Source organism: Mustela erminea, chromosome X, assembly GCF_009829155.1.
Source record: "Mustela erminea isolate mMusErm1 chromosome X, mMusErm1.Pri, whole genome shotgun sequence".
Lineage (NCBI taxonomy): Eukaryota > Metazoa > Chordata > Mammalia > Carnivora > Mustelidae > Mustela > Mustela erminea.
Window position 1 is genome coordinate 110,386,894 of NC_045635.1, and position 27,143 is coordinate 110,414,036.

At 47.9% G+C, this 27,143-nt stretch overlaps 1 protein-coding gene across 3 annotated transcripts in view; it reads left to right on the plus strand.

Annotated features, from left to right (window-relative positions):
- The window catches only part of ARHGAP36 (Rho GTPase activating protein 36), a 37,148-nt gene extending 11,071 nt beyond the window's left edge, over positions 1-26,077 (plus strand). For 2 of the 3 annotated variants that reach the window (XM_032331444.1, XM_032331443.1), the window contains exons 2-12: positions 18,538-18,696; positions 19,896-19,961; positions 20,479-20,714; positions 20,978-21,170; positions 21,382-21,437; positions 21,690-21,840; positions 22,294-22,442; positions 22,643-22,819; positions 23,055-23,152; positions 23,288-23,394; positions 25,438-26,077. In XM_032331444.1, coding sequence (XP_032187335.1) covers positions 18,538-18,696; positions 19,896-19,961; positions 20,479-20,714; positions 20,978-21,170; positions 21,382-21,437; positions 21,690-21,840; positions 22,294-22,442; positions 22,643-22,819; positions 23,055-23,152; positions 23,288-23,394; positions 25,438-25,595 — 1,550 coding nt within the window. In that variant the 3' untranslated portion in view covers positions 25,596-26,077. Of the gene's footprint in view, positions 1-18,314; positions 18,697-19,895; positions 19,962-20,478; positions 20,715-20,977; positions 21,171-21,381; positions 21,438-21,689; positions 21,841-22,293; positions 22,443-22,642; positions 22,820-23,054; positions 23,153-23,287; positions 23,395-25,437 lie in introns of those variants that run through there. The other variant, XM_032331442.1, reaches the window with a different exon arrangement.
- Positions 26,078-27,143: the final 1,066 nt, after the last annotated feature.

The window sequence follows — 27,143 nt, forward strand, 5'->3', positions numbered from 1 at the left end:
AAGAAGAAGAAGAAGAAGAAGACGACGATGACAAAATCTCTGAGAAGTTAAGTAACTTGTTCACTGCCACACAGTGGCTGGGCAAGGATTCTGGCCCTGTTTGATGTGATTTCAAAGCTTGAGTGAGATTAAAAGAGAGAACATTTGCAGAGCTCCTAGCCCTGTGCTGATATACAACAGACAATTACTGGGTGGTCTGTATGAGGTTGCTACTGTTCCCTTGCCCAGAGTCCAAATTCTGGTCTTCGATCTATTTGATTACTTATAGATTCCTTTCTGCGAAGAAGTGCACATTTCAGCTGGAAGATGCAGTGCAAATACCACCTGTGTCCTCATTGCCGGGGCTCTGAGTCACTAGGAAACGCTTTCTGTTTCCTCCTGACAGTATCATTTGTTCTCACATGTATCAGCAGAAGTAGGTAGATGGCATGTTTGATGAGCCTTGGCAGCTACTGTCAAGTCTCAGATACATCTCTTGGAAACCACACGGCTTGCTCAGCATGGGCACCCACTACCCAGCCACCAATAGGTCCCTGCACTCAGGGAAGTTTTGAAAGTGGCCAGGGACTATGCAAAACCCCTGGGTCGCCAGAGGAATGGTATGGCTGACCCTTCATTGCTTCCGCTCCCTCTTCCCTCCTCCAAGTAGAGGCGGCAGGGCCTCCTCAGAAGCAGCTATGAGTAAGCACTGGAGAAGTTTTTCTAAATTTCTAAATCCTCGGAGGGACTCAAGAAGAAATAATGCTGCATGCTGGAGTCTGGGGGTCAGTGAGTGGTAGCATGCACCATGAATAAGAGGGGTGGGGGAGGGGAGAAGGTGAAAGCATCTTCCAGAGACTGGGAACGCCTGGAGCCCAGTCTCTCAGAGCTTTGTCTGGCCTCGAATCTCAGTACTTCTCTGCTTATTATACTTCTCTGGCATTATATCAACCCCCCATCAACTTTTTAACCTTCCCCTACCACCTCCTGCTTAAAATGCAGCTTTAGCTTGTAGTGACTTGCTTTTGTCTCTAGAGGGAGGCAACAGCACCAGGGAGGAAAGGGCACAGATGGGGGTCTTCTCTCACTTTACCATTTTTGGCAAAGGGTAGATTTTACTTCCCTTTAACTGAGAACAGATAAACAACTAATTGGAACTTTATTTGCGTGCTGCAAAGTTTATCTCAGAAAAATACCCATCCTCTCTCTCCTCATCACCCCATCTACCTCCCAACTTTGGTGGCTACTAAAGAAAAGGTGGCCTTTGAAATCCCTTTTAATTTCTAAGGTAGCGGTGAATAAACAGAACAGGAATTGTGGGGGGGGGGCAGTTTAACCAGGAAATAGTCACGCTGTCATTCCCTTGAGTACCATGGTACGTATTTAGGAGACAGGGTCAGGACTGGGTCTGCAGTGAAGGTTGGGGAGTTCAGGACATAACCGGGGGCGGTGGGGGGGGGGGAGTCTAGACATTGGGCAGGTAGTTTGAAACTTTCCTCCATGGAGTATTACCACTGAAACCTTGGTCTCATTAACACTGCCAGGAGAAACTGCAGAGTGAGAATTGGACTAAGGGTCCAGTTCTTCCCGGGCTGCATTAGGCTGATCAAAACATTGTCCTGAAAGAAGAGGGCCTATTTCGAGAGTGTCAGACACATCAGTAATGAGGAAAATTGGCAGCTCAGTCAGGCAGCTTCAGTCTCTGAACAAAGTAGCTGAGACACTCAGGGCTATATAACGGGGGGGAGGGAGTGGTCGAGGGAGGGAATTAACCTCTTCTTGAATGTTTACTGTGCGTGGTAGGCATTTGGCTGGCACTGTCCACAGTCTACCCCTTTCAGTCATCCGAGCATTTCTAAGGCAGGTGATAGTATCTCCAATTTACAGATGAAAAAAACAGATTCAGAGAGATGAACTAGCTGTCCCAAGATCACACAGCAAGTAAGCAATGGAGCTGGGATATAAACTCAAAGCTGTCTCACTCCTAAGCTCCTCTGCTCCCATGGAAAAGGTGAAGATTCTCATAGGTAAAGGGCTTTACTCTCATGGGGAAACTAAGATCTCTCTCCTCAATAAAATTCACACTAGTGCCTTGCCCCTACAGGTTATTTTAGTATGAAAACAAGCAAATTTCTGTTTACCTTTGGGAGTAATGGGGGTTATTAGAGCATTTCTCCACCTTTACAATTCCCCATGTAATCCTCATGTTATGAACTCCAAAGAGAGAGAGAGATGTATAGTGGGAATTTTAAGCTCCAAGGAGTGTGTGTGTGTGTGTGTGTGTGTGTGTTGGGATGGGAGGCAGGAAGAGAACCTTAGAAGAGGGAGAGACTCACAGGAGTGACTTTGAGGAAGTGCAGGTGAAGCCGGTATATTCAGAAGAGGTGTCAGACTGGCCCACAGTAGCAGGAAAGCCAAATGCCTGAGACTAGATGGTGGGAGACACCGAAGTTTCCATCAACTCCTCATATGGGCGGTGAGTGACTTAGACTGGCCTCTCTATCATCCTCACTTCCCTTTTTTTCAAAAGGAAACTTTCTGGCTACATATTAGTTTAGGCAATGTTTTTTTTTTTTTTTTTTTTCTGCCTGCCCAGGATGAGGTGCTGACCCAGACCCAGCTTGGCAGAAGCTTTATGGGTGTTCCAGCTGCTTTCCCAGCGCACACCAGGCTCATTTGTGCCAGTCGAAAGGGCGCAATAATAACAGCAGCAATTTAATCGTGCTTCTCTCTTTCCCCCCTGAAAAGTGGTGAAGTGACTCACCACAGTTCAATTGTCCCTCTCTATCACCCCCTGACCCCTTCGCAGCAGTCTAGGCTGGTTCCCCGGGGGCTGAGCTGGAAGCCGTGACTGGCCTGACACCCCCCCCAATAAATGTGTTTCCCCAAATGCAATGTATTGTTTTAATTTGGATTTCTCATATGAAGCTGCTTGGAAAGCATTAGACCAGCATGAACCCCATTAGGCAAGTACAGTGCTCCCCACCAAACATGAATAATACAAAATGGGGCCATTCATTCTTTTCTCCGGGGGGGGGGGTCTGCTTGTTTTTCTATGTGCAGCTTCATATGAAGATGCCTGTCCTGTTTGAAATTCATTGCATACCAAGTTCTGGTGGTAATGCTGTAAAAACAGATCTGGGGGAGCTGTGAAATCGTTCCCTCACTCCATCCTGACCCCTCACCTTCTCCATACCCGATTCTCCTGATCTTATGGCTAGAAAATACTCATTCTCTGATCTTTCTTTCAGCACCAGCCTAAGGAGAGCTCCCAGAACTAGAACTGGTGAGATGCTTATGAGCCTAGAGTAATTAAAGATTTTGAGGTGTCAACAAAGCAGGTAATTAGGTGGAGAAGGTATCAGCTGTCTGAGAGACAAAAAAAGTAATTATGCTGAACACTCTTGGTGCTGTCAGTAAACTCAAAAGAAAGATTTGTTAGGAAATGATACTGTTTGATAGAGATTTCAATGCCTAGCAGGAATCAGAAGGCTCTTGGTGAGGCTGCCTGGTATAGAAGAAAGGATTGGGGAACATAGCAAACCTGTATTTAAATACCAGCTCTACCTTCATCTGGCTGTGTGATCTTGGGGAAGTTACTTAACTTCTCTGAGCTTGATGTGTGATGTGTAAAATAGCAATAATCATAGCTCCACGTACCCCACAGAGTCATTGGGAGGACTCAAGAAGGTAATGCATGTAAGAGCACTTAGCCTGATGCCTGGTGCACAGTAAGTGCTTAATAAATGGTAACATTATTATGATGATCACTACTATTATTCTTACTATATACCGGGCATTCTCTACAGGAGCTCAGAGTTTAAAAGGAGAGACCAATAGTTGCAGTACGATCATGTCATGAGAAATAAGAAGAGGTAACTGTGGTGGCTCAAAGGAGGGAGCCCTCAACTGGGAGGGAGGGGTACAGAAAAGCAGAGAAAGATTTGTGACTCTTAGGTTAAGTCTTACAAAAATTAAGTAGGAGCTTGTCAGGAGGCCCAGGGGGAAAGGGATAACAGGCAACTGGATTTGCCCACACAAAGCCAAGGAGGTGTGAAACAGCAAGGCCCTGAGCAAATAGTTGGGCTCAGCTAGCAAGGACTGGGATGTCCTGGTGGGGGAAGGGTAGTTGGGCAAGTGACCAAGAATCTCTCCAGTTTACTCCCACCAGCCCCTGCACCTCGCCCCTAGGTGGCCTACCTGGCCAGTCACGTGCAGCGTCCTCCTCTTCTTTCCTCTAAGCAGCCAGGTAAGTTCACACCCTGCCCCAGCGGGCCTGGAGGGCACCAGCCAGGGGCAGGCAGACCCAGACAGGACAGGTCAGGCCAGAGGACGACCCTGCCCCAGTCGCGGGCCCGTCCTCCTGCCTGGTCCCCCACCCCCAATTAAAAAAAAACAAAACAAAAAAAAACCCACCAAGCACACAGTCACTTGGATTCTCTAGACAACCCTGTTCTCTCACACACCGTACCCACAGACTCAGGCTGCAACCCCACTCCAAAATACACATGGTCTCCAACCCTTCATCTGAACACATACACTAGCCACATGTGTCCCCACCACACACATGAACACATCACACCCAAAGACCCACACACCCTGCGCCTTCGTGCACACGAACCTTTGAACACACACCTTAAGTAAGCCCACATAAAGACATCTCGCTCATGAACTCACACGCTATACACTCCAACAAAGGCCCCCTGTAAACTCATATTGCATAGCACATCTAAGGGTAAACACATACCAAACACACGTATGCACACGAGGTTCAACAGGCACACACATGCACACTACACACATATACACACTCACCACAGCACGGCCACAAACTCCGGCAGAAACCATACATCAAACACACCCACATCCAGATCGCACCCACATAGTCACACTATAATCAAGCACAAACGTACAATCTACGAGCGTGCACACACAAACACCGCACAAAACACACACTCCATGTCCTAGCGCAAACCAAATACACTCCACACCAAGCACTCGGGTTAAAACGTGCGCCGCGCACACACACCCCACAACCAGCCACATACCGAACGCACACACAGACGAACAGCACCAGCGCGCGCGCGCACACACACGCGTACATGCATACACACACACACACACACACAGCCCGCCCCTCCTTCCCGCCGGGCGGAAGAGTAGGGGGCGACGAGGGGAGGAGGGGAAGGAAGGAGCGGGGAGCGATGGGCTGGCCAGGCAGTGCAGGCATAGACGCTTTTTTCCTTTGACCTGAGGCGTTGCCCCCTTAACCCGCCCCTTAACGCGCCTGTTCCCCCGTCCCAAGCAAAGGGGTAGAGTTGGGTCCAGGCAGGATCTGGTCGCAACCCGGGAAAACTGGAAGGTCTGGGGAATCCGCCGGCGGGTGGAGAGCGTGAAGGCTCCGCGGGGACCCTGCTTCCGCGTATAAACGACCCCCCGGGTGGCTCCTCCTCCTGCACCATCCCCCAGACCCCTACACCGCATTGACCTTGGCCCGCCAAGGGGTGTTTTGAACTCCCCTCCCTGAAAGAGTGGACAACTGTTAGGGGTGGAGGGCTTTAATGGTTTGAAGAAGTAAGGAGTTGAGATCTGCAGAGAAGCTTCTTGCGAAACCTGTCCTAACCTAACTTGAAGACGTCTCTTAATGGAGAACTCACTATTTTGCACAGCAACTAATTTTCTGCATAAAAATCACTGACCCCGCGCTGGACACATAGTAGGACACATAAATGTTCCTCCCTCCCGCTTCTGTCACCAAATCTGGTAGAGCTATCTGCAGCCCGCACCCCCCCCCCCCCCCCCCCCCGTTACAGCTCTTGGGCAACCGGTGAGTTTTTTGTGTGTTTTGTTTTTTGTTTTCTTAGTGCACAAGCCCTCCTGAGGACGGCGGCCAAGGCCAGGGAGCCACTGGCGGCAGGGGGCGGTAGAGTCGCCAAAGGTGCTTTGTACTCCTGGCAAGGTAGCCCCTGCAGGGAGCTCTGGGATACAGGCTACAGGGGTCACTCCAGAAGGCTCGCGGCCAGACGACCATTTGGCTCCCGTTGCCTGCTTTCCTCCTTTCGGTTGAGATGCTCAGCGGGTGTAGGAGAGGTGGAGGAAGAGGCTCTGCCCCCTGCCGCGCATTGTGTAAAGCGCGGTGCCCAGGCTTCCGAGACTCCTTAGAGTTCGAATCCCTACTCTGTGGGGTAGCTGACTAGCTTAGCAAGTCACTCAATTAGATCGGCGGGGTGGTTGTGAAGTTGGAAGGAGGAAACGCAAGCAAAGTGCTTATCCCGGATAAGATCTGGAAGATCTCCGTTCCTTGCCAGGCCCTCCTCCTCTCCCCAACCTTCATCAAAGATAAAGATTTGAAAGTTTGAGGCATCGAGAACTCAGAGGGAGGGATATGTGGCCCCCAGATGATGCCCCCAAGCCAGGCCAGAAAGCCAGAGGACGGACAGTGGCATTCAATTATGTAAGCCACGGTCTGTGTTTAAGGGAAATGCTTGCATCAGTGATTTTAGTGACGCCACTCGGGAGTCTTAAGACATTCCAGGTCACAGACCCAGTCCTTGGGGCAGTGGTGAGGCCCTTCTGCCCATCACCTCCACTCCTACAGGTACTACCTATTTTATTTCTACCCCTGTTCTCCGCCCTTCTAAGTAGCTGTGTTACTCTTTGCAAAAAACTTGTGGTGAGCACTCATTGGATGCCAGGGACATCTCCTCCCGCCTGGGTGCCTAGCACAGTGCGCGGCACAGCGCTGTGGCTGTATACAGGCGGCAAAGACATGCCCTGGGTAAAATCTTTTGGAAACGTCGAGACCTGAGGGCACCAAAGGAGTTATCGTAAGGAATCCAGGGAGAGGATTCCTGAAGTGGCACCCCAGGCACTGTGGGGAGGAAGAGGATGAAGGCTTTGGGGGAGGGGGCTCTTCTTTTCCTCCTCAAAGCGGTCCATTTCTAAGCCTGCCTGGAAGGGCATTGTTCCACTGCTTCGGAGGTTTCTGCGGTCAATTAAGAAGAAAGCCTCTTTCCTGGAGGGCAGAGGCCCTGGCCAGCTAGAGGGTGAGTCACTGTCTCAGAGCTGAGCAGCAGAGGTGGCGCTAAAGTGGCAATGAATCAGTCCAAGATGACATGGGGAGATTACCTGAGTGAGGATGAGCAGGTGGATGAAGCAGAAGCCCGAGCCCTTGGGACTGGTGCTAAGTGGTAGTCACTATATGCAGACGCATAGAATCGGCTCCTAACCCACTTCCCTGCTTCCACTCCAGCCGGGTCCCCAAGGAAAGCCTTGGCAGCCTTCTCAGAGGAGGAAGTAAAGTGGAAAGCACCCTTCTTGGGGGGGGGGGTTGGGGATACCTGTGTTCCAATCCTGAGTCTGCTGCTTGCTATGCAACCTTGGGAAACCTCTTATCCCTCCTGTGTCCAACACCGGAAGGAAATTCATGAGGTAAGGGTCTCTGTGCCAGGCCATGTGCTAAGTACTTTACTGATGTTATTTCACATGCTCTTTCCCACAAGCTATACGGTGACATTTACTCCCCCATTTTGCACATGAGAAAATGGACACCGAGTGATCTTCAGTGATCTACCTTTTCACTAATATATCACGCAGTATTTATGTATTTATGTTACCAAGGTGATCACTATAACCCAAGCCAACAATCTGCTGTTTTTCTGCATAAATCGGCTCCGTATGCACTCGGGTTCAAATCATTTCTCCCAACTGCTCCCAACACCGACCTGTGATGCTTTCCTGACAAGGCAGTTGGCTATCTGAATGGGTTTCTCTCTTCATCTTCTGTGACACCCACCCACTCTTAACTAAAATTTTTCTGTGGCGTGTTAGTCTAAGATCCCACATTAGAAAGCAAGCATCACCAGGAAGATGCACCCCAATATCAGTCCTGTATCCCAAAGGTGGGGGAAGTGGCTTAGGATGCTGCAGTGGGGAAGGGGGGCAGAGCTGCCAGGGCCAGAAGGAGGGGCTACAGAAAATTCCAACGGGGGGTGGGGGGGTGGGGGGGGAAGAGAGAGAGTGAGAGAGAGAGAAAGAGAGAAAGAGGGAGATGCCAGGACAATTTGGACCAGCCTCAAATTGCCACTGCCTCCCTTTCTCCCCCTCTCCTGATCTGGTACTCTAGAATGTATAAAGGGGTAGCACCCAACCCATTTTCTGCAGGAGGAGAGGGAGAGATCCTCTTCTTCTACGGAAAGGAAAACTGCCCTGAGCATTCAAATTACATTCCTTTTTTGGGTAAGATTTATTGAATAACTGGGGGGGGGGGCGGTGGAGGAAGGAGGCGGAGGAAAAGAGGGCATCTTCCTGGTCCTGATGGTGGTGTTGGTACTTAAGTGCAAAGAGCGCCACCCATGCTGCTACTGGAGCCAGAAGCTCTCTCCCTTTGCTAGGGCATAAGAGAGACTTGCCACTGGGCTTCTGGATCTCACTTCCAATCCAGGTCCCTGAGAGCAACCTCCCTGAACCTTTGGGGAGTCAGTCCTCGTCTCCCTGGTCTGCCCCAGTATCTGTGTCCACCTGGAGTCAGCATCTCCCCACTTTCCTCTCCCCTCTCTTTCATTCCTTCTCTACTTTGCCCAGGCTTTGCTTCCTGCTCCTTCCCTCTTGCCAGGCTCACCCATAGTCTCTGGCATTCTTGACTCTACTCTTTCTTTTTCCATTCCTGTCCCTCTGTATCAACAACACCTTCCCTTTGTCCATTTACTTTGTCCAGGAGAGGAGAAAATCCAATTGGGAGGGGGTGTAATTGCATATTTGAAATTCTCCCCACTTGAGAGATTGTGTTTATAAGATCGAATTATCCTTGTTGCATCAGATGTGAAAATTTAGTACTTGGGAATATTATATTTTTGCTTGGTTGAACAGTGATTTGTACATATAAGTGCTGGGCTGCAGACTGGAAGGGCAGCATTTTTGGAAGAGGTATTAGAAGGTAAGATGTTTTGGGCAGGTGTGAGTGCCTTCTGATTTTGCAAGGTGCCAAGGAGGTACAGAAAGAAAGATGAAGACTATAGTTTTGTGTATGTGTGTTGTGGGGGTTGGGGGGGCGTTACTGAGACCATTCTCATCCAGGTGGGTAGAGGACTTTGTGAAGTCAGCTTCTGTTTGCTCTTGCACTGGACTTTGAACAAAATGACCTTTTTGTCTCTGAGGTTGCAAGAGCAAAGGCCCTGGACAAGATGGGAAACAAGGAGCTGGAAGCATGAGGCAGGGAGGGGAGGGGGTTATTGCTGATGCAGTCCCTGAGTGCAAAGGGCCAACCAGAGATGTTCCTTGCCCTCCAGTGCCAGACAAATAAGGGCAGAGGGGAAGCAATGAAAGGGAGCAGAAAGTGTGCGGAGCTTCCATCCTGGAGTTCTGGGTCTTCCTCTTGATTCTGCCACTAATTATCTCTGTGCCCTTTGGTAAGTTTCTTAGCCATCGAAACCTCCACTTCTGCCTTTCCTTCGCCTGTAATGTGAGATTGTGTGGCATGGCTAGGGGAGGGGAAATTTGCAAAGCACTCAGAGGAAGGGACCCTTGGGCTGAATCTTGAAGGAGAGATCAGCTTTGAATTAAAGGAGAGAAGATTGTGGGGTACAGGGAGAAACAGTGGGAGTAGCCCAGGGAATTTAGCAAACAGGTATGCGTAAGGCAATCAGCTGGCTGCTGCGTGGAAGATTGCTATGAATCAGCCCCTGCCCCACCGCGGAAGGCTTTACAGAGAGTGGGGGAATCCGAGCCGCAGAGCTTAGCGCTCGCTGAGCCTGCAGCTCCTCGTCCCAGGACGGGCTGTGGCCAAGCCGCAGGACTGACCAGCGGGTCACGCAGCCACTCATTCCCTGGCCGGACCAGGAGAGTCGCCAAGAGGTAGTGCAGGGGCAGAGCTCCAGGGGCTTGAATGCAGCCCAATGAGGGGCTAGAGTGGGAGGCGAGGGTCGTCCAAGGGAGGACCCGACGTGAGGGAGGGAGAGGAAGCCCGCAAGTGCTCACAAGTTCTAGGTTTTCGCGTTCCATGTTCAGACCTCGAGCTCCAGAGCAAGATTTAATCTTTCGCATTCTTAGCTGGGAGTGGAAGCTGAGAGGGGTCTTTGCGCGCCGCGCGGCTTTGTTTAACTTCGCAGCTTCTGCGTTCTCTCAAGCCACATCGGGGCGGGACGCGTGTGGTGCACCCCGGCCAGAAGGCCGCGCTCTGCGGCACGGTGGCAGCCAGAGGCCCAGGCAGAGGGCACAAAGTCCACGCCAGGCCGGGTCTCCTCTCTGTCCTCTTCCCCCTCCCTCCGCCGTCACCGAGCGCGGGGGGTGAGGGGGCTGGGGGGGGGGCAAGGGGTGTGTGTGTCAAGGGCAGACAGCGGAGCTGCGGCTCCAGGAGGGAGAGACTGGGAGACCCGCTTAGACTCCTCTGCTCTCTGGAGCATTTAGGCCTGCGGAGGACTAGGGGCGCCCTTGCTTCTGTGGACAGCGGCAGTATGGCCCCGTGTCCTGGAGTTGGTGAAGTCCTATGGAAGTATCAAGGACTCTGCAGACTTGAGAGTTGTGTTTCTGCTGTGCTCTTAGATAAACAGGATGATAATAAATTACCCCAGTCGTGTTTCGGCTTAGAGATGCTCCCCGACTTTCCCAAGGCCACTCAGCTGCCTAGTAACTAGGCAGGCCTCCTGATTCCTGGTCGAGGATTTTTTGTTTTTGTTTTTGTTTTCACTGCATCATAGCTGAGAGGGTGGTCTAATTTTGAAGAGGGGATAGATAGTTAGACATTTAAAAAATATGGTTATTTTAATGTAGTTTTAAAATACCATTCTTAGAATGACAGCTACCTGAGAAAACATCTCCCACAGCCCCAATTCTCTATGACAGCCACTTAGACAGGATTTTGAGAAAGAAAACTGGCAGCAAATTGGGTGCTTATTGGGGGGAGGGTACGATCAAAGGAGATGAGAGGCAGGTTGGGGGTGGGGAAACAAAGATGGGGAAAAGATAGTTCTCAGCACAGAGTCTGAGAAGAACTTTATTCTAGAGGTTTCCTTCCTAGGGGTCTGTTCAGATAGTGTGAGGGAGTGTCTCCGTTGGTCTTTTCTGTCTCATGCCCACTCTGTAGAAGCCCCAGCTGTGGTCTGCAGGTACAAATGCTTGATGGCAGAGTCTTATTTCTCTCCTTCTCTCTGTTGTAGCGAATACATTCTGTGTGTCTAAATATACATATGTGAAAGAGCTTGAGGGGGTGTGTGTGCATGGATGTCTATGGGAGTGAATGCATGTGTTTGAAAGGGAGTGTGTCCTAAAGAGGGGTCTTCCTAGTGCTAGTGGACCTGAGGAAATAGTCAATTCTTAATATTCTTTAAAGGAAAAAAGGAGAGGAAATCTATTTAAAACAGTGTAGGGAAGAATGATATTAGACCTATGGGCCTTTCTTGACAGGCCTGCAGGGTCTTAACATTTACGTGACCTCCAACTAGCCTACAAGATCCCAAGGGCAGAAACTGGGGCTTTCCACTCCAGATGACTCCCCACTTTCTTCTCCCATACCTAGCATGGATGGCTTGCACACTGTGCTGTGGAAGCCAAAGGTGGGGCCTAAATCCTTTTTGTGGGCCAGTTCATTTTTTCTACGCTTCACAGCCGTGACTAACCCCTGTGCCCCCCTCACGCAGAGTTGTCTTGCATCTCTGATCACTGAAAGACACAGTGAAGAAGCAGTTTAACTCATCCCCTCTAAAAGTGTGCCTCCTGCTGACTGAGAGTGAGTACCCATATTTGCCTTCAAAGGAGGGTGCCAGGGAGGGTCACTGCCTGCCTCATTCCAGATAGTGACACTTCTGCTCAGTCTTACTCTCAGATTTCACTTTCAGATGTTTTGGAGGACAACTCCTCACCTCCGTACAGCACTGTGTCTTTTGGAGGATTATTTCCTTCTGCCCTGTCTTTTATTTAATCTTTACCACAGTCACAGCTAATAATTACGATGATTCTTATTTTGTAAGGTGATGGAGCTTGAGGCTCAGAAGCACGAGATAATTTGCTACGGGTCACTTGGTGAATGAGTGCGTGAACTTACATGTGGCGAGGCTGGGATTTGAACCCAAGTTCCAGTCTAGATCTCAGGACCTTTCCAGGAGGGCATCGTCTCAGCTCAGGAGTAGGCCAGTGTGAGGGATGGGTTGGGAGGAACACACAGGACCTTTGGTGCCCTTTCCCTCTATCTACTCTTTCCCTCTATCTTTCATAATAGTCTTTTTCTGAGACAGCTCTCTCATCATCACCATCACCATCATCATTTTATTTACTTATCATAGCCAACAATCAGTCGATCAACTGATCTTTCTAATCTATCTCTACTCTCATTTCCCAAGAATAGTGTGTATAAATAAGACCTTAGAAATCTAGCTGCGTTCTTAGGAAAGAATGTAGTCACAGTTCAGACTGTCCCAGTTCTGGACAGCAGACGAACAACCAAGAAATACCATGATTTGGTGGGAAGGCAAGACCTGGCCTGAGGATAGGTTCGGACAGTTGGTTCTCAGATCGGATTCTTCCATAGCTTTTTTTGTGCAACTTCACGCAAGTCACAACCTCTCCCGAGTTTGTTGTTATCTGTAAATGGGGAAACATAATACCCCACCTCCCTCCTTTCCAGAGGTTGTTGTGAGAATAAAATAGCATGATTCATTTATCTATGAATCACGAGTAGCTGTTTCTGTTTTAATTACAAGACTTTTATGTTCTTTCAAATCCCTCAAAGTTCATAATCCTATGATTCACCTAAGGAACACTTGTTGCACACCTACTGTGTGATGGGGCCCAGAGATAATGGGCATATTGAAAGCTTTTGAGAAAGTGAAAACACGAGGCAAATTAGACATTTAAACGCAGGTTGCCTCCTATTGATGGAACATTTTATGTTTTACATTTTTGGCCATGACATACAAGAAGCAGCAACCGAAAGGGGAAAACAGACAGTGTGACATGGCTTGTGATGCCAGCACTATTATGCACTCTGACACATTCCGCAGATAATAGTGAGAATACCTGTAGTTCCTTGTATTTGGTGTCGCATCACCGTGTTTACACTATCATTTGGGATATTTGTAGCATAAACATTGCCTTTCACTATCCTGGGCTGTAGTGGTTTCTTTAGCCAATAACATTTTAAAAAGGGCATCCCACACTCTATAGAATGATGACGGTACTGTTTTTTACAAAAAGATTGTGATTTGTGGTGGTTGTCTGCCTTCAGAGGTGACTTCCCCTGGTTTATGGAATCAAACTTTGATTATGTGTCCATTATTTTGATTTGGGTAGTTAAGCATTTGTTATTTGGCAGCTATTAAGAGTAAGGGTGGATGGAGCAGTGGAGAAAGCTCTAGGACTGAGAAGAGGTAGCTTCTTGTCTAGATTCTGCTGTCAGATTGCTGTGTGGCTTTGGGCAAATTCCTGTCCCTCTCTGAAAATCAGTTTTCTGAACTGTGGAATGGAAGCTTTGGACTAGGTGATGGCTAAGGTCCTTTTTCTCTCTGATCCAGTCTAATACACTAAGTAGTTCCTGAAAATTCCTTTTTTCTTCTTCTGAAGCCAGAGCTTTTCTCACTATATGTTAACAGACTACCTCCATTTTACGAGCTTCTACTATGGTATGATGGGCTGACTCTACGTATTGAAGAACACTGTCCCCAAGTTTAATTATCCTGGGGCACCATCACTGCATAGGAGAAAATGAGCCATTTTGTTCATCACAACTGCAGCCTTTGCTGAAATGGAGGTTATAGGATAACAACTTAAAGACTAACTCATTAATGCTCAGGGATGGATGAGGTATTGTGCCAGCAAACCAAAGTGGCACCCAAATGTTTTCATCTAAAAACCTGAATCTCTTTCCCATGTTGCGATATGTTAATGAGGATGTCTTCATCCATTGTCACTGCCTGTGGACATTTGAATAACCCAGACGCAATGCCTGTCTCATCCACTATTGATTCCTCAAACTCTGAGGAGCAATCAGAGGCTTGGAACAAAATTCTGATGGTGCCATAAAGTGTCTACTTTATAAGGATTCAAATGATGTAATCAGTGCAGTCCCTGCTTTTATTCTCATAGGTGTTATTAGTGAGCACTCTGCCACCCCCAACTATTTGATGGTAGCAATGGAGTAAATTAGTCCTCCAAAATGTGAGGGCTGTGGATTTATGCTTCCCTGAAAGCATTCCTGTCCTCACAATGTCAAAGTGGGTGACCTTTCTGATGTTAATTTGTTTCTCCATCTGTGCTATGTGTTTCAAGAGGACGTGAGGAACAGGCTTGGTGCCACTTATGTGTGTTTCTCTTTTTTGTATTGTTGGAGACTTGCTCTGGGTGTCCCTCTGCTCTTTGTTCAAACTCTCTCCTTTGGCATCTGCTAATATCCTAGCCCTTTGACTGATCTAAATATAATTATGCCTTCTTTTGCCAGTGACAATGTAAAATTGGATGTTTGAAAGAAAAATACATTTTGAGACATATAGGCACTTTACTAACCTGAATAATAGCATTTGAAAAATGGACCTATGCAGTTAGTTTTCCAAAATTTTGTAAGATAGTTGTTGTTTTTTTGACGACTTGCCCCTGATGCCATTGGGGATTGAAGAAGAAATATCTATTCCCAAAAGTCTCCCAAGATCTCTTTACCTGTTTTAATTTAATTCCAATTTAGTAGAGCTTGACAGAGTAGGATGTACTCATTGATGCAAATTCTAATTTTATGTAATTACTTTTGATACCTGATATTTTCTGGTAAACTCGGGCCCTTTGCAAATAATCTTCAAGAGCAACATGTTTATTAAAAGCTGATGCTAAATATCACACATATATTATTCATTTAATTCTCACACAACTACTGAAATGGGTATTGTATCATTTCCCCACTTTATAGAGGAAGTCATTGAGGCTCAGAGAACTCAACTGATTTTCTTAAGGCCACACAGCTAAGAAATTGTAAAGCTCTGCTTTGCACTTAGCTCTAACTCTGGGGGCCACTACAGATACATGTCTAAGGATATTGTTTTTGCAAATGTTTTGAATTCTAGGCTGAAATTTAGAGGTCCTGCTTTCCCCCTTCCTACTGTATTTTTGGATGTCATGGTCACTTCAGGCCAGCCCCATGACATGCTGAAGGGGGAAGGGGAAGACACTTAGGAGCCAGAGAGATTTCTTGGCACTTTGTTCCCTGTGAGGAGCTTGGAAAACCAAGTCCAAGGACAAGTATTCAGATCTCAAGAACCTGCTATGTACCCACGTCTCTTGGTGATGTTGAAGCCTGCTTACTTGTCCTCCTCCCCACCCTTTCCATCTGCTTCCTGTCTGGGCATACTGGCCTCGCTAACTCTGCTTCTGTCTTGAATTCTCCTGGTGCCTTGAGAGACTTGAAGGCAAGCAAGACAGTGTCAATTTTACTGGCAAAACTGCAGCATATGATTGCTCTTAAGTTTAGCCTTCTATCTTTGAGCAGGAGGCAATGACAAACGGTTTATTCTAAGGCCTTTGATTTCCTTTGTAATTGTAAGCATCCAGGCTGACTCATCTCTCAAAGGCTTTTCTCTCTCTCTCTCTTGGCTGGTGTTGTTTTGAGGTTTTCTTGTTTGTTCTTACCTTATTTTGGGGGGAGAGAGGGGTTGATTTTCATCTTGATTTTTGGGTTAAAGAACCAGCCTACTCTTTGGATGACCAGATCTGGGAAGCCTTAGAAGAAGTAGCTGAAGCTCCAAAGCAGGTACAAAAATGTCTGAATTGGGGCAAGGGGAAAAGGGGGAAGGGGAAAAGGGAAGAAGAGAGAAAAGGAGGAAAGAGGAGAAGGGAGGAAGGGGGGAAAGGGGGAAAAAGGGAGTAATGTCAGAAAAATTCAGAGCAAGGTTGTATGTGTCAGGATGAGACCCTGGGCTAATAGGTTCTGGACCTGCTAGAGATTCAGTCTGGGGCTGAGGTGGGTGCGGTGCATGTCTCTTTGGTTAAAATGATCATTTTTGTGGATACAGTTTGGCAGTTGGGCTTAGGCATTCACCTTGGGTCCAGGGGATGGTGCTTTGCACTTGAAGTAGCTTTAAAAAAAAAATCCATGCTAAGGATGTTCCTCCTAACTCAGTTCTGAAGCCATAGAAAGACTCCTTGTCTTTTCTCATACTGCAGTTCAGTTACCTGGCAGGAATTTATTATTGACATGCATGATTTTGGCCATTAAGGAAAGTGGGCAAAAGAGAATTTTGGAAACAGAAGAGGGGTAGGATTTTTGTGGGTCTGTAGGTTTGTGTGTTTCTTTTGAACAGAGCTCATTTATTAGATTATTGGATGACAAACTCCTCCCTACTTTTCTCTGTTAAAGCCACATTCCCTGCTCTTTGGAATTTAAGGTTTCCCCCAAGTCAATTATAATATATAGAATATTACCATAAAACTCCATGGCAAACGGGAGCTCAGAAAAAAAGATGGCATGTGACCACTTCCTTTCTTGTCAAAAGGTCTAATTCCCCCAAATTATATTCTCTGTCAAGAACCAGCACCCATTCACTCACCCAAACCATAACTTAGGGAAACTGTAATAAAAAGAAAAGAATTTCCAAATTCTTCTCTTTTTATTACAGTTTCCCTAAGTTCCTCAATTCTACCCATAAAATCCATCCCCTGCCCCAACCCAGTGACACTGACTTGTATCAGCATCCCTTTGCGTCTTGGCTGATCTACCTACTTCAGACTCTACCCAAACCAGGCTTTTCACTGCTCCCTGTGCTTTTTCCAACTGCAGCGCTGACTCTGTCACTCCCCAGTAAAAACTCTGCAGTAGTTCCCTACTGCCTTCAGGAGAAGGGCCAGCTCCACAACGTGGCTTAAGGGCCATTCCTGAGCTCATCCCTGCCTAAGCAGATTTATCTCCTTCCATCCCCTTTAGACAGCTTTAAGAATGTAAAACCTCTCTGCCTTTGCACAAGCTGATCTCTTTCTGGACGTTCCCCACCACCAGCCCATCCCTGTCTCCAGGCAGACTTACATGTCTCCTCCTTTCTGCTCTCACAGTACTTTGTTTATATCTTGGCCACTGACTTATCACAAAGTTTGGTAAATTGTTGCCACCCTGTGTGTCTCCTTCACTGCACTGTTAGATCTTTTATGAAAAGAGTAGTATTATCTTGCTCATAGTTGAATCTTTAGTGCCTGGCACAAAGTGGGCAGTTCATATAGATTTTTAAAAAATGAATGAATGAAAGAACAAGTGACTAGAGGAGGCCAGGATGTGCAGGAAAGAATGTTCTATGGGGTTTAGGGAGATCCCCACTGGGGGATCCTAGGTAGCCTGGGAGCAGTCTGAGATAGTGGAAACCATGGAGAAGGGACATATAAAACAAGTTTGCCAATACACTTAGACAAACTTCGGTCTGATCACCAAACCTGTAGTAGGGAGTCCCACTAGAAATGGCCTCAAAATGATGTTTGTTTGTTTTGGTACAAACTGATGTTTTGTTCATGAAAAAAAAATCATATTATCAAGTTGTACAATTTTTGGTAAATAGAAAAAAGGCAAAAGGCAAACAAAATCTCACCACTTAATACGGATGCTGTTCTTCTTGGGGTGCATTTCTTTCAGTCTTTTATTTTTATGCATGTTTTTCTTCACATGGTTGTAATCATAATTAATACAGTTCTATATTTTGTATTTGTTGTTTAAAAGCTCTTTGTAAGCCTCACTTTAACCATTACATAATTTTCCAGACTGTGGTCATTCCATAATTTATATAACTAGTCTTGTTGCTGGCCTAGCTTTTCCCCCTTACATGTTTTCTTGTTATGGCTCATGTACATATAGTTTTTACTGTCCAAAGTAAGATTTCATTAGGATAGATTCCTAGAAGGGAATTACTGGGTCAAAGGGCCTGGGGATGATGTTTGGCTCCATACTTATGTGTCCAGTTTGCTTTCTGGAAGAGCTGTGCAAATTTTCAGTGCTCCTAACCTAGATGGATGTGCCCATTTCATCCAACCTGGCCAGCATAGAATAGTATCATTAAAAAATAAAAATGAACTCCATCACTGTTGTAATTAATTGATGGAAAATATTACCTTATTCTTGTCTCAGAGTACATTTTAAAATTATAAATAAGGTTGGTTGATTTTTCTTTCTAATCTTTTTTTCCCTTTCTTTTTCCTTTTTTTCCTTTTCTTTCTTTTGTTTTTCGTTTGTTTTCTGGTGGGTTTTTGTTTTTGGTTTTTTTTTTTTTTTTGGTTTTGGTTTTTTGCCTAATTAGGTTTTCTCTTTTCCGGACTGTCGGTTCAGGGCTGATTTTTTTTTTTTTTAAAGCTTTTTTTTTTTTTTTTTTAAATAAGCAACCAGAGGCAGCTCTCTTTGAGGGTGAAGCCGCCTCCCAGTCTTCCCTCCCCCTTTGCCACCCTCCCCACCCCCCACAGTTCCTTCCACCAGGTCCAGTGACAATTGGATGATGCAGCCTTGATAATCATCCGATTCCAGAATGGGTGGCTGCATTCCTTTTCTGAAGGCAGCAAGGACACTGTGTCCCAGAATTATGCCCCCTTTGCTGTTATTGTCCGCTTTCATTTTTTTAGTGAACGTCCTGGGAGGAGCCCCAGGACACAATCCGGACCGCAGGACGAAGATGGTATCAATACACAGTCTGTCGGAGCTGGAGCGTCTGAAGCTGCAAGAGACTGCTTACCACGAACTCGTGGCCAGACATTTCCTCTCTGAATTCAAACCTGACAGAGGTGAGCCGGCCCGGAGCGCGGCGTCCCCGCCTTCGGGCGAGCGGACCCCCGGGCGAGATGGGCAGAGTCTGGGGTCCAGGAGGGTGGGAGGGGCTCCCGCTCCCGTCGCCGGCGCCCAGACCACCGAGGAAGCGGGAGTTGAAAGGTGTCTGGGTAGTGGGAGACGTCAAGATTAGTTGAGTTGGGTTGAAGCCTGGGGGGCTTGAGGGGCGGTCAGCCAGCCAGGTGGACGGAGGGCAGGTGAAGAGACTGACGCACCAGGTGCGGTGCGCGAAAGAGTCAGAGGGAGGCGGTGGCGCAGAGGGACACTCTGAGCAGGTACCAGTACGCACAGAGACCGCGCGCTCGAGAGACGGCGAGTTCAGGGAGATACCGAGGGAGATATCAGGGAGATCCTCTCAGTGGGAGAGACAAGCGCCAATCCGGGCGCAGAGCGGGAGGGCTGTGCGGCCGCCGGAGCGTGGCAGGAGGTGCGCTGCGCGCGCTGCCCACCTCAGCCCGCTGCGGGGGAGCGAGCGGGACAAAGCCCTGGATGGGGTCCGAGCGTGTGGGGAGGGGGTCAGGGGGTACTTGCGGACTCGGTGGCCCAGGGGAGGTGGGAGGAGGCGCGCGGGCCGAGGGGCCCCCCTGCGGCAGTGAAAAGGGCGGGGGCCGTGGGCTCGCCAGGCGCGCGCAGCGGGAGCGGCCTGAGGGCGCCACGGGAGGGTCGAGGAGACCCCGCGGCGGGGGTCTGAGCGCCGCGATGGCGCAAGTCGCGGTTTCTCGGGCTGCGGCTCGTGAAGCCGACGGCAGCCGGGGCGCGAGCGCGCCCGCGGGAACTTGGAGACCCCTACTTGCTGCCGCGGCGCAGGTGGAGCCCCTCCCCTAGCCTGTTGCTCTGTTCCGGCGCCTCAGAGCCCGCAGTTGATGCCTGAAGCCCAGTGTGGAGCTACTGCCGCGCTCGACACGGTGTGCGGTGCGCACGCGGCGCCTCCAGTCGTCTGATCCGGTTCAATTCTTAGAGACTCAGGTGTGATAGATAGGCTTGTTCCCGTTGTCAGACGGGGAAACTGAGGCTGGGAGAAAGCACAACACTTTGAGCGTGCTGGATCGGACTGGTTGCCATCAGTACACTGAGATCAATACACTGAGATGTTTTCGACACTTATTAAATCCTTTTGGTGCGAGCGTGCGTGTCTTTTCTTTTTCTCTTTCCATAGCTCTACCTATTGACCGTCCAAACACCTTTGAGAAGTGGTTTCTGATTCTGAGAGGACAGCAGAGGGGTGAGGGGCTTTCTTACTTTTCTTAGGAACTAAATGGGCTGCTGACCCCCCGTATTGTGTCCCTAGCTACTGGAGGCTGGGCGGTGCCCTCTGCTGCTGGGGGTCCACCGCCCCAACCCCCGAGGGGATGATTTCAGGAAATGGCGCACTAGCTACAGACACGCAGCGGTCCTAGCTGATCTGCCTAAGCCTTCCCGCTGCACCCGCTCCAGATAGATCGCCTAGAAGAAGCTGCCCTCATTGTTCCGAGGCTGTCCCCTCCTGGCAGGGCTCAAGGCAGGGACCTTGAGCTCCGTCGGGGTAGTTTGAGTGGAGCTGAGTCCTTGCGCCACACCGCTGCAGGGTTTTTTTTTTTTTTTTTGTCGCTCCCCGGGGAGGGGCGCTGTGGGTCTGGAGGGGTGGGGTTGGCGGCGGGCGGTTGCTTAGAAGTGTGGGTGCCACAGCCCCTGCAGTTCCTCCATATTTAAGCGCTGCGGAGCGTTGACGTCTCTCATTCTTTCTCTCCCTGGCTTCGCAGTCGTATCACTGAAGACATTTGGCATTCGTCTGGAAGAGGTGCTGGTGAACGAGCTTACCCGCCGCAAGCATCTTGAACTAACAGCCGCGATGCAGATTGAGGAATCCACCGGTCAGGCTGCGGGCCGTCGTCGGGGAAATGTGGTGCAAAGGATGTTTGGCCGCATCAGGCGCTTTTTCAGTCGCAGGCGGGATGAGCCCTCCTTGCCCCGGGAGTTTACTCGCCGCGGGCGTCGAGTGAGTTAAAGGTTCAGGCCGTGGTTCAGGCGGTGGCCCTAAGGCATCCAGAGATGCGGGGTGAGGGAGGGGGGCGGCAGGAAGATCAAGTCCTGTGTCCTCGGAGGAAGGCGGGAGATGAACGGAACATGTTGGAGGGGTGCAATTGGCTTGCCACGGAGAGACTGTCTCCTGTTATGAATGTAACGCAATCCTCCGGGAGGCCTGAAGGGACCCTCATGCCCCCCACCCTCATTTTTAAGATAGTCTGGGTTTCTCCACAGGGTGCAGTCTCTGTGGACAGCCTGGCTGAACTGGAGGACGGGGCTCTGCTGCTGCAGACCCTGCAACTTTCCAAGATTTCCTTTCCAATTGGCCAGCGACTTCTAGGATCCAAAAGGAAGATGAGCCTCAATCCGATTGCTAAACAAATCCCCCAGGTTGTTGAGGCTTGCTGCAGCTTCATTGAAAAACATGGTAAGGGGACCTGGAAATGATGTGTAAATCAAGGTAGGCAATTAAAGGGAAAGAATGGTGTTCTAGAAAAGGGGAGAGAAAAGAGGTCATGTGGTCAAGGATGGGAACATTCCCCTGCCCCCAGTTGGTGTTGGGATTCAGCTGGGGAAAGGGGAAATGCGGTGGGGAAGGGGACCAGAGATACTTAGCATCCCTTGGTCTTTTCTTTCAGGCTTAAGCACGGTGGGGATTTTCACCCTGGAATACTCAGAGGAGAGAGTGCGTGAGGTAAATTGGTTATGTTTATACTTATGTTCCCTGACTGAGGGAAAGCAGGTGGGGGTGTGGGGGGGTCCTTCCCTCCCCCCCACAGACCTGGGGGAGTTTCATGCTTGGGGTGTGTGTTGGGAGCCAATGAAAGTCTTCTTTCTAGCCCCTCAGGCACACCATATTGCCAGCTACTTCCACTGAAGCTTGAGGCAGGAGGTGGCCTGTGGTGGGCAGGTCAGAGGATCCATGTATTCTCTCCCTTTTTCCTAGCTCCGTGAAGAATTTGATCAAGGGCTCGACGTCGTGTTGGATGACACTCAGAACGTACATGATGTGGCTGCACTCCTCAAGGAGTTTTTCCGTGACATGAAGGACTCTCTGCTGCCAGATGATCTGTATATGTCCTTCCTTCTGACAGCGAGTAAGTCTTCTGCTTTCCCTTTTCAGGCAAGGAAAGTAAGTAATATGGGGGTGTGGGGGTCTCGGGACAGAGCTCTGGCTGCAGGACCCCAAAGAACTAAAACAGAATAAACACCAGAAGATGAAAACACCTATCCAGATTGCTTTTCTTGCATCTCTTAATATTCCATTGTAAGTCTATTGTTTGGAAATTTCTCTAGAGCTTCTTGAAGCTTTGTGTGCCTCTCAGGGCAAAGAAGAACCTAGGTTCTATAGAAGGGGTCTGATTTTGATGGGATCACTTTCTTGCTTTTAGGGTTCTTGAGCTCAAGTACTTTGGGAATGAGCAAAGACAAGATGCCTGGGTTCTTTCTCCATAGCTTTCCTTAGTTTTCAAGCATCATCACATCTCTCTTGATACCAGGTTGCTGCCAAGGTTAGACCCCTGAGCCAGCCCTTGTTTTCCTTCTTCTAGCTCTAAAGCCACAGGATCAGCTTTCTGCCCTGCAACTGCTGGTTTATCTGATGCCACCTTGCCATAGTGACACCCTGGAGCGTCTGCTGAAGGCCCTGCATAAAATCACTGAGAATTGCGAGGACTCCATTGGCATTGATGGACAATTGGTAAAAACAAAACAAAACAAACAACAATAAAAAACGGCTCTGGAAAAGAGTTATGAGAGTAGTAGGGGACATGTGTGGGAGTATATGAGAGACAGAGACATACAGTAGGAGAGGGAAGCAAGAACAATAAGAGACATTTATAATTTTGTCATTTCCATCAGCACCTCAGAGTTGAGCACTTTCTGTTTTCCTTTTCATAGGTTTCAGGCAACCGTATGACTTCTACCAATTTGGCTCTGGTGTTTGGATCTGCTCTGCTGAAGAAGGGAAGATTTGCCAAGAGGGAGTCCAGGAAGACAAGACTGGGGATTGACCACTATGTTGCTTCTGTCAATGTGGTCCGTGCCATGATTGATAACTGGGATATCCTCTTCCAGGTAAATGGAACCTCTGGACAAACTTACTTCACAGCTTTCTCTCTCCTATTCACAAGGCAAGGGAGAGATGTACATGCATCCCTGATGGTAGCCAAAGCAAGCAGCCACCAAATTTTCCAGAAATTCCTCCTGCATTAGATGGTTATGGTGCCTTCAGTCCTAGGTACCTGATAGAGATGAGTCTAAATTTAAAATGTCATATAATAAAGGCTAACATTGCTCATTTTACCCTCAGGTGCCTCCCCATATTCAGAAGCAGGTTGCTAAGCGCGTGTGGAAATCCAGTCCTGAAGCCTTGGATTTTATCAGACGCAGGAATTTGAGGAAGATCCAGTGAGTGTTTTGTTGGTTTGTTTAAGCTTAGCCTGAAGAGCATTGCCTGTGGGGGTTCTAATCCCAGACCACCGTCGTGTTAGACAATCTAAGTATAAAAAACTGACTTACTTTTTAAAATTCATTCCCATCCAGGAGTGCACGCATAAAGATGGAAGAGGATGCTTTACTATCTGATCCAGTGGAAAATTCTGCTGAAGTCCGGGCTGCTGTCCTTGCTCAGAGCAAGCCCTTTGATGAAGGTCAGTTCCCTGCTGGAGGTCAGGCCCTTGGTAAAGGTCAGGCCCTTGCTGAAGGTCAGTCCCTTGGTGAAGGTCAGGCCCTTCCTGAAGGCCAGTTCTTTGCTGAAGATCAGCTCCTTGGGGAAGATGAGTCCTCTGAGGAAGATGTGTCAGTCCATGAAGAGCTAGTATTTGAGTATCTCAATCAAGGAATAGTCTTTGGGGAAGTTCAAGGTCTCGAGATCCCAAATGACCTTGAGATTCAAGGCCCACATCTTGAAGGCATCCCAGAGCTTGATGAAGAAGATGATGATGACAATGACGATGTTGATGATGATGATGATGATGATGATGATGATGATGATACCCTGAATTTTGATGATCTTCCTCCCCTTGAAGATATTCTAGACCCTGATGATGAAGTTCCTGAACTCATTGAAATCCCAGACTTTGAAGAAATACCATATTTTGATATGGTCCCAGATCCCGAAGGAGCCCCAGATATGCAAGAAATCCCAAATCTTGGAGAAAACCCAAACTCTGCCCTTGAAGAAGGACCAAATTTTGAAGATAACCAAAATCTTGACCTCGCACAAATTCCTTATCTCCATGTAATCCCAAACAACGAAGTCCCAGACACCGATGTAATCACAGACCACACAGATGCTTCAGGTAATGATGAAAACCCAGACTCTGAAGAAGATCCCAATCTTGAAGAGGTCCCAGATCTTGACGAAATCCCAAATGATGAATCCTCAAATGCTGAAGAAATTCCAGACCATGAAGAAACCCCAGAGCTCAATGGGATTTCAGATTCTGATGAAAACCTTGATTTTGAAGAAGTCCCAGCTCTTCACGTGGTACCAAGCCCTGAAGAAGCCCCTGGGGGTCATGAAATCCTAAATCACAAAGAATCCCTGGAGAGTAATGGACTCTCAGACTCTGAAGAAGATCCCCACCTTGAAGAGGTGCCAACTTTTTATGGAGTTCCAAATGATGAAGAAACCTCAGTTACTGAAGAAATTCCACATCGGGAAGAAAGTCCAGAAGACTCCAACTCTGAAGAGGTCCCAGCTCTCCATGTGGTAACAAGCCCTGAAGATGTGCCTGATTTTGATGAAATTCAAGACCAAGAAGAATCTTCAGATGTGAGTGAGGTCCCAAACAGTGAAGAAGCCTCAGATGCTGAAGAAATCTCAGAACACAAAGAAGCCTCTGATGTCAGTGGAATCCCAAGCTCTAAAGAAAGCCTCAATCTTGAAAAAGACTTAGTTCTTACTGTGGTTCTAGAACCTGAGGATGCTCAAGTTCACAACAAAATTTCCATTTCTCAGAAAGACAAAGCCAACACCTTTGAAGAGGATGAAGTTAGCAATTTGGTTCCAGAACCTGAACAAATGTCCATTCTCAGCACAATTCCAGACCCTCAGCCAGACCTGGCCGTCAGTCTTGCAGAAATCATGAATGTGGAAGCTGTCCCAATGCCTAATGATCTTGGATCCAAACAATTTTGGAGTCCAAAGGCAATCCATAAGGAAGATGCAGATGTTACATTTCCTGTAGATACAACCCTCCTTAAAAATAAGTCTTGGCCTGGCCAAGTCATGAACCACACGTCCTCCCCAGAGTTATTGATGACTGACACCTGTTTTCTCCCCTCCATGAAGTGCTGTAAACTTCCAGCTCCAACTTTGTTACTCATTTGCTTAGTGAAATTAGTTAGGTTGCTTATAGGGTGGTGGTGGTTGTTAGGAGGCCACCCTCTTCCTCGTCTTCCTGGTGGTGGTGTCCGTTTGCTCTGAGCACAGGGTATCTGTCTCACTCTTTCTGTTCTTTAACTCAGCCCTACCCCCAACACCTTCCACAGTGGGCCTAGATTTAGAGATCTATATTCTACTGTTAGGCTGCAGTTTCCTTAACATGTCTAATGGGGATACTCATTCCTATCCTAACTTCTTGCCTTGTATTGTATTTGAAGGGCTAAATTAGGTCTTAGTCCCTTGGGTGCTGTGCAAAATATAAAGTCTAGAAACATAAGGAGTTAACATTGTTACTATTTTCCAGGTTCCTCTGAGGAGCCAGCTGTGCCTCCCGGCACTGCCCGTTCCCATGACGATGAGGAAGGAGCGGGTAACCCCCCCATTCCAGAGCAAGACCGCCCATTGCTCCGTGTGCCCCGGGAAAAGGAGGCCAAAACTGGCATCGGCTACTTCTTTCCTTAGATGTTTTTCCTTCTATAAGGTGCCGGACAGGGGAAAAGGGTGGGGGTAGACCTGGGATGTCACAGGAAACATTGAGGAGAATGTTGAAGGTAAAGATCTGAGGGTAAGAAGGATTTTCACCTGATGCTCGGGTCAGGCTGAGAATTCCAAACTCACTGCCAGCCCCTTCACTGGGGATGTTTGGTCCCTTTAGCCAGCAAAAGCAGAGATGTTTCCGTGTCATGCCCAGGCTCCCTGGTGCTACCTTGCCTTTCTCTTTTACCCCTGATCTTGGCTTTTCCACAGTGCAGCCCTTCCTTTAATTGATGTGACATTTGTGGTAAATACCTTCTCCCAGAGAAGCTCACAAATCTCGAGGTGCTTTCCCTCCCCCCAAAAGGGAATTGCATGTTTTTCCTGACTTTCCTTCCCTCCTCCCGAGAGCTCAATTGGAAAGGCCCTCAAGAGGCATGCTAGGACGTAGGTCAGCCTACTGATAGCTGACAAAAAAATTAATGCTAGACCATGTCACACCAACTCATAGCCATGTCCCCGCAGCAACTCCACCACCTCAGGATTTCCTCCCCCTAAATTATTTAGACCAATGGTTCATCCAACAGCCACTCCCAAAATTCTGTGCAGTTTGGCTCAGGTCATGCTAACAGGGAAACCTCAAGTGTAAGCCTAACTAGCCTTCTGGGATCAAAAGTTAGAGGAAAAATTTGATTTTATTACCTAGATCTGTTTTACAGACAACTGGAGTTAACATCCTGTTGTCAGCAAAACAACTAGTTAGGTAGAAACACATAGTTCCAAGTAGCTAAAAATCACCTGATTATAAATGTTCTTAACTATCGTCTCTGTAGTTCCTCTATGCAGGACGGTACAAATTTGCGGGACATGCTCTGGTAACACACAGATATGGGTTATGTACGACATCCAAAATTATAGCTGATATTGATGGGTAACAACTGCTAAGGTCCATAGAATGAAGAATGTATTGTATTGAGGGATAGAAACTGATCACACAATGGGTAACAACCGCAGAGCTCGAAGATTTGTGATTGTTAAAACTTCTCTGGCATTTAATCATTAATAAACATCTGTATTGTGACAGCAGCATATTCATGGCTTACTGTGTGTGTGTCTTTTTTTAATTTGAAAATTGTGTTGGTGAGTTGGGAAGCTCTGATTGGAGCTGAAAAGGAAAGAGAGGTCGGAAGAGGAATAAAGGAGAGGGGTGACATGGAATAATGGGATGGAGAGGAATGGAATAAAGCAAAGGGGGAGATGTGGAATAAAGGGGAGGGGTAATGAGGACTAACTGGGTGAGATGACATGGAATAAAGGGGAGGGCTGATGCATAAAGGTGAAAGACGATGTGGAATAAAGGGATGGAGGTGATAAGGACAAGAGGGGAGGGGTGACGGGGAATAAAGAAGAGGTGATGAGGTATGAAGGGGAAGGGTGACATGGGATAAAGGGATGGATGTGATGGGAAAAAGGAAGGCTATGGGTGATAAAAAGCAGGAGTGATGCAGAATAAAGAGGTGGTGATGGAGAATAAAG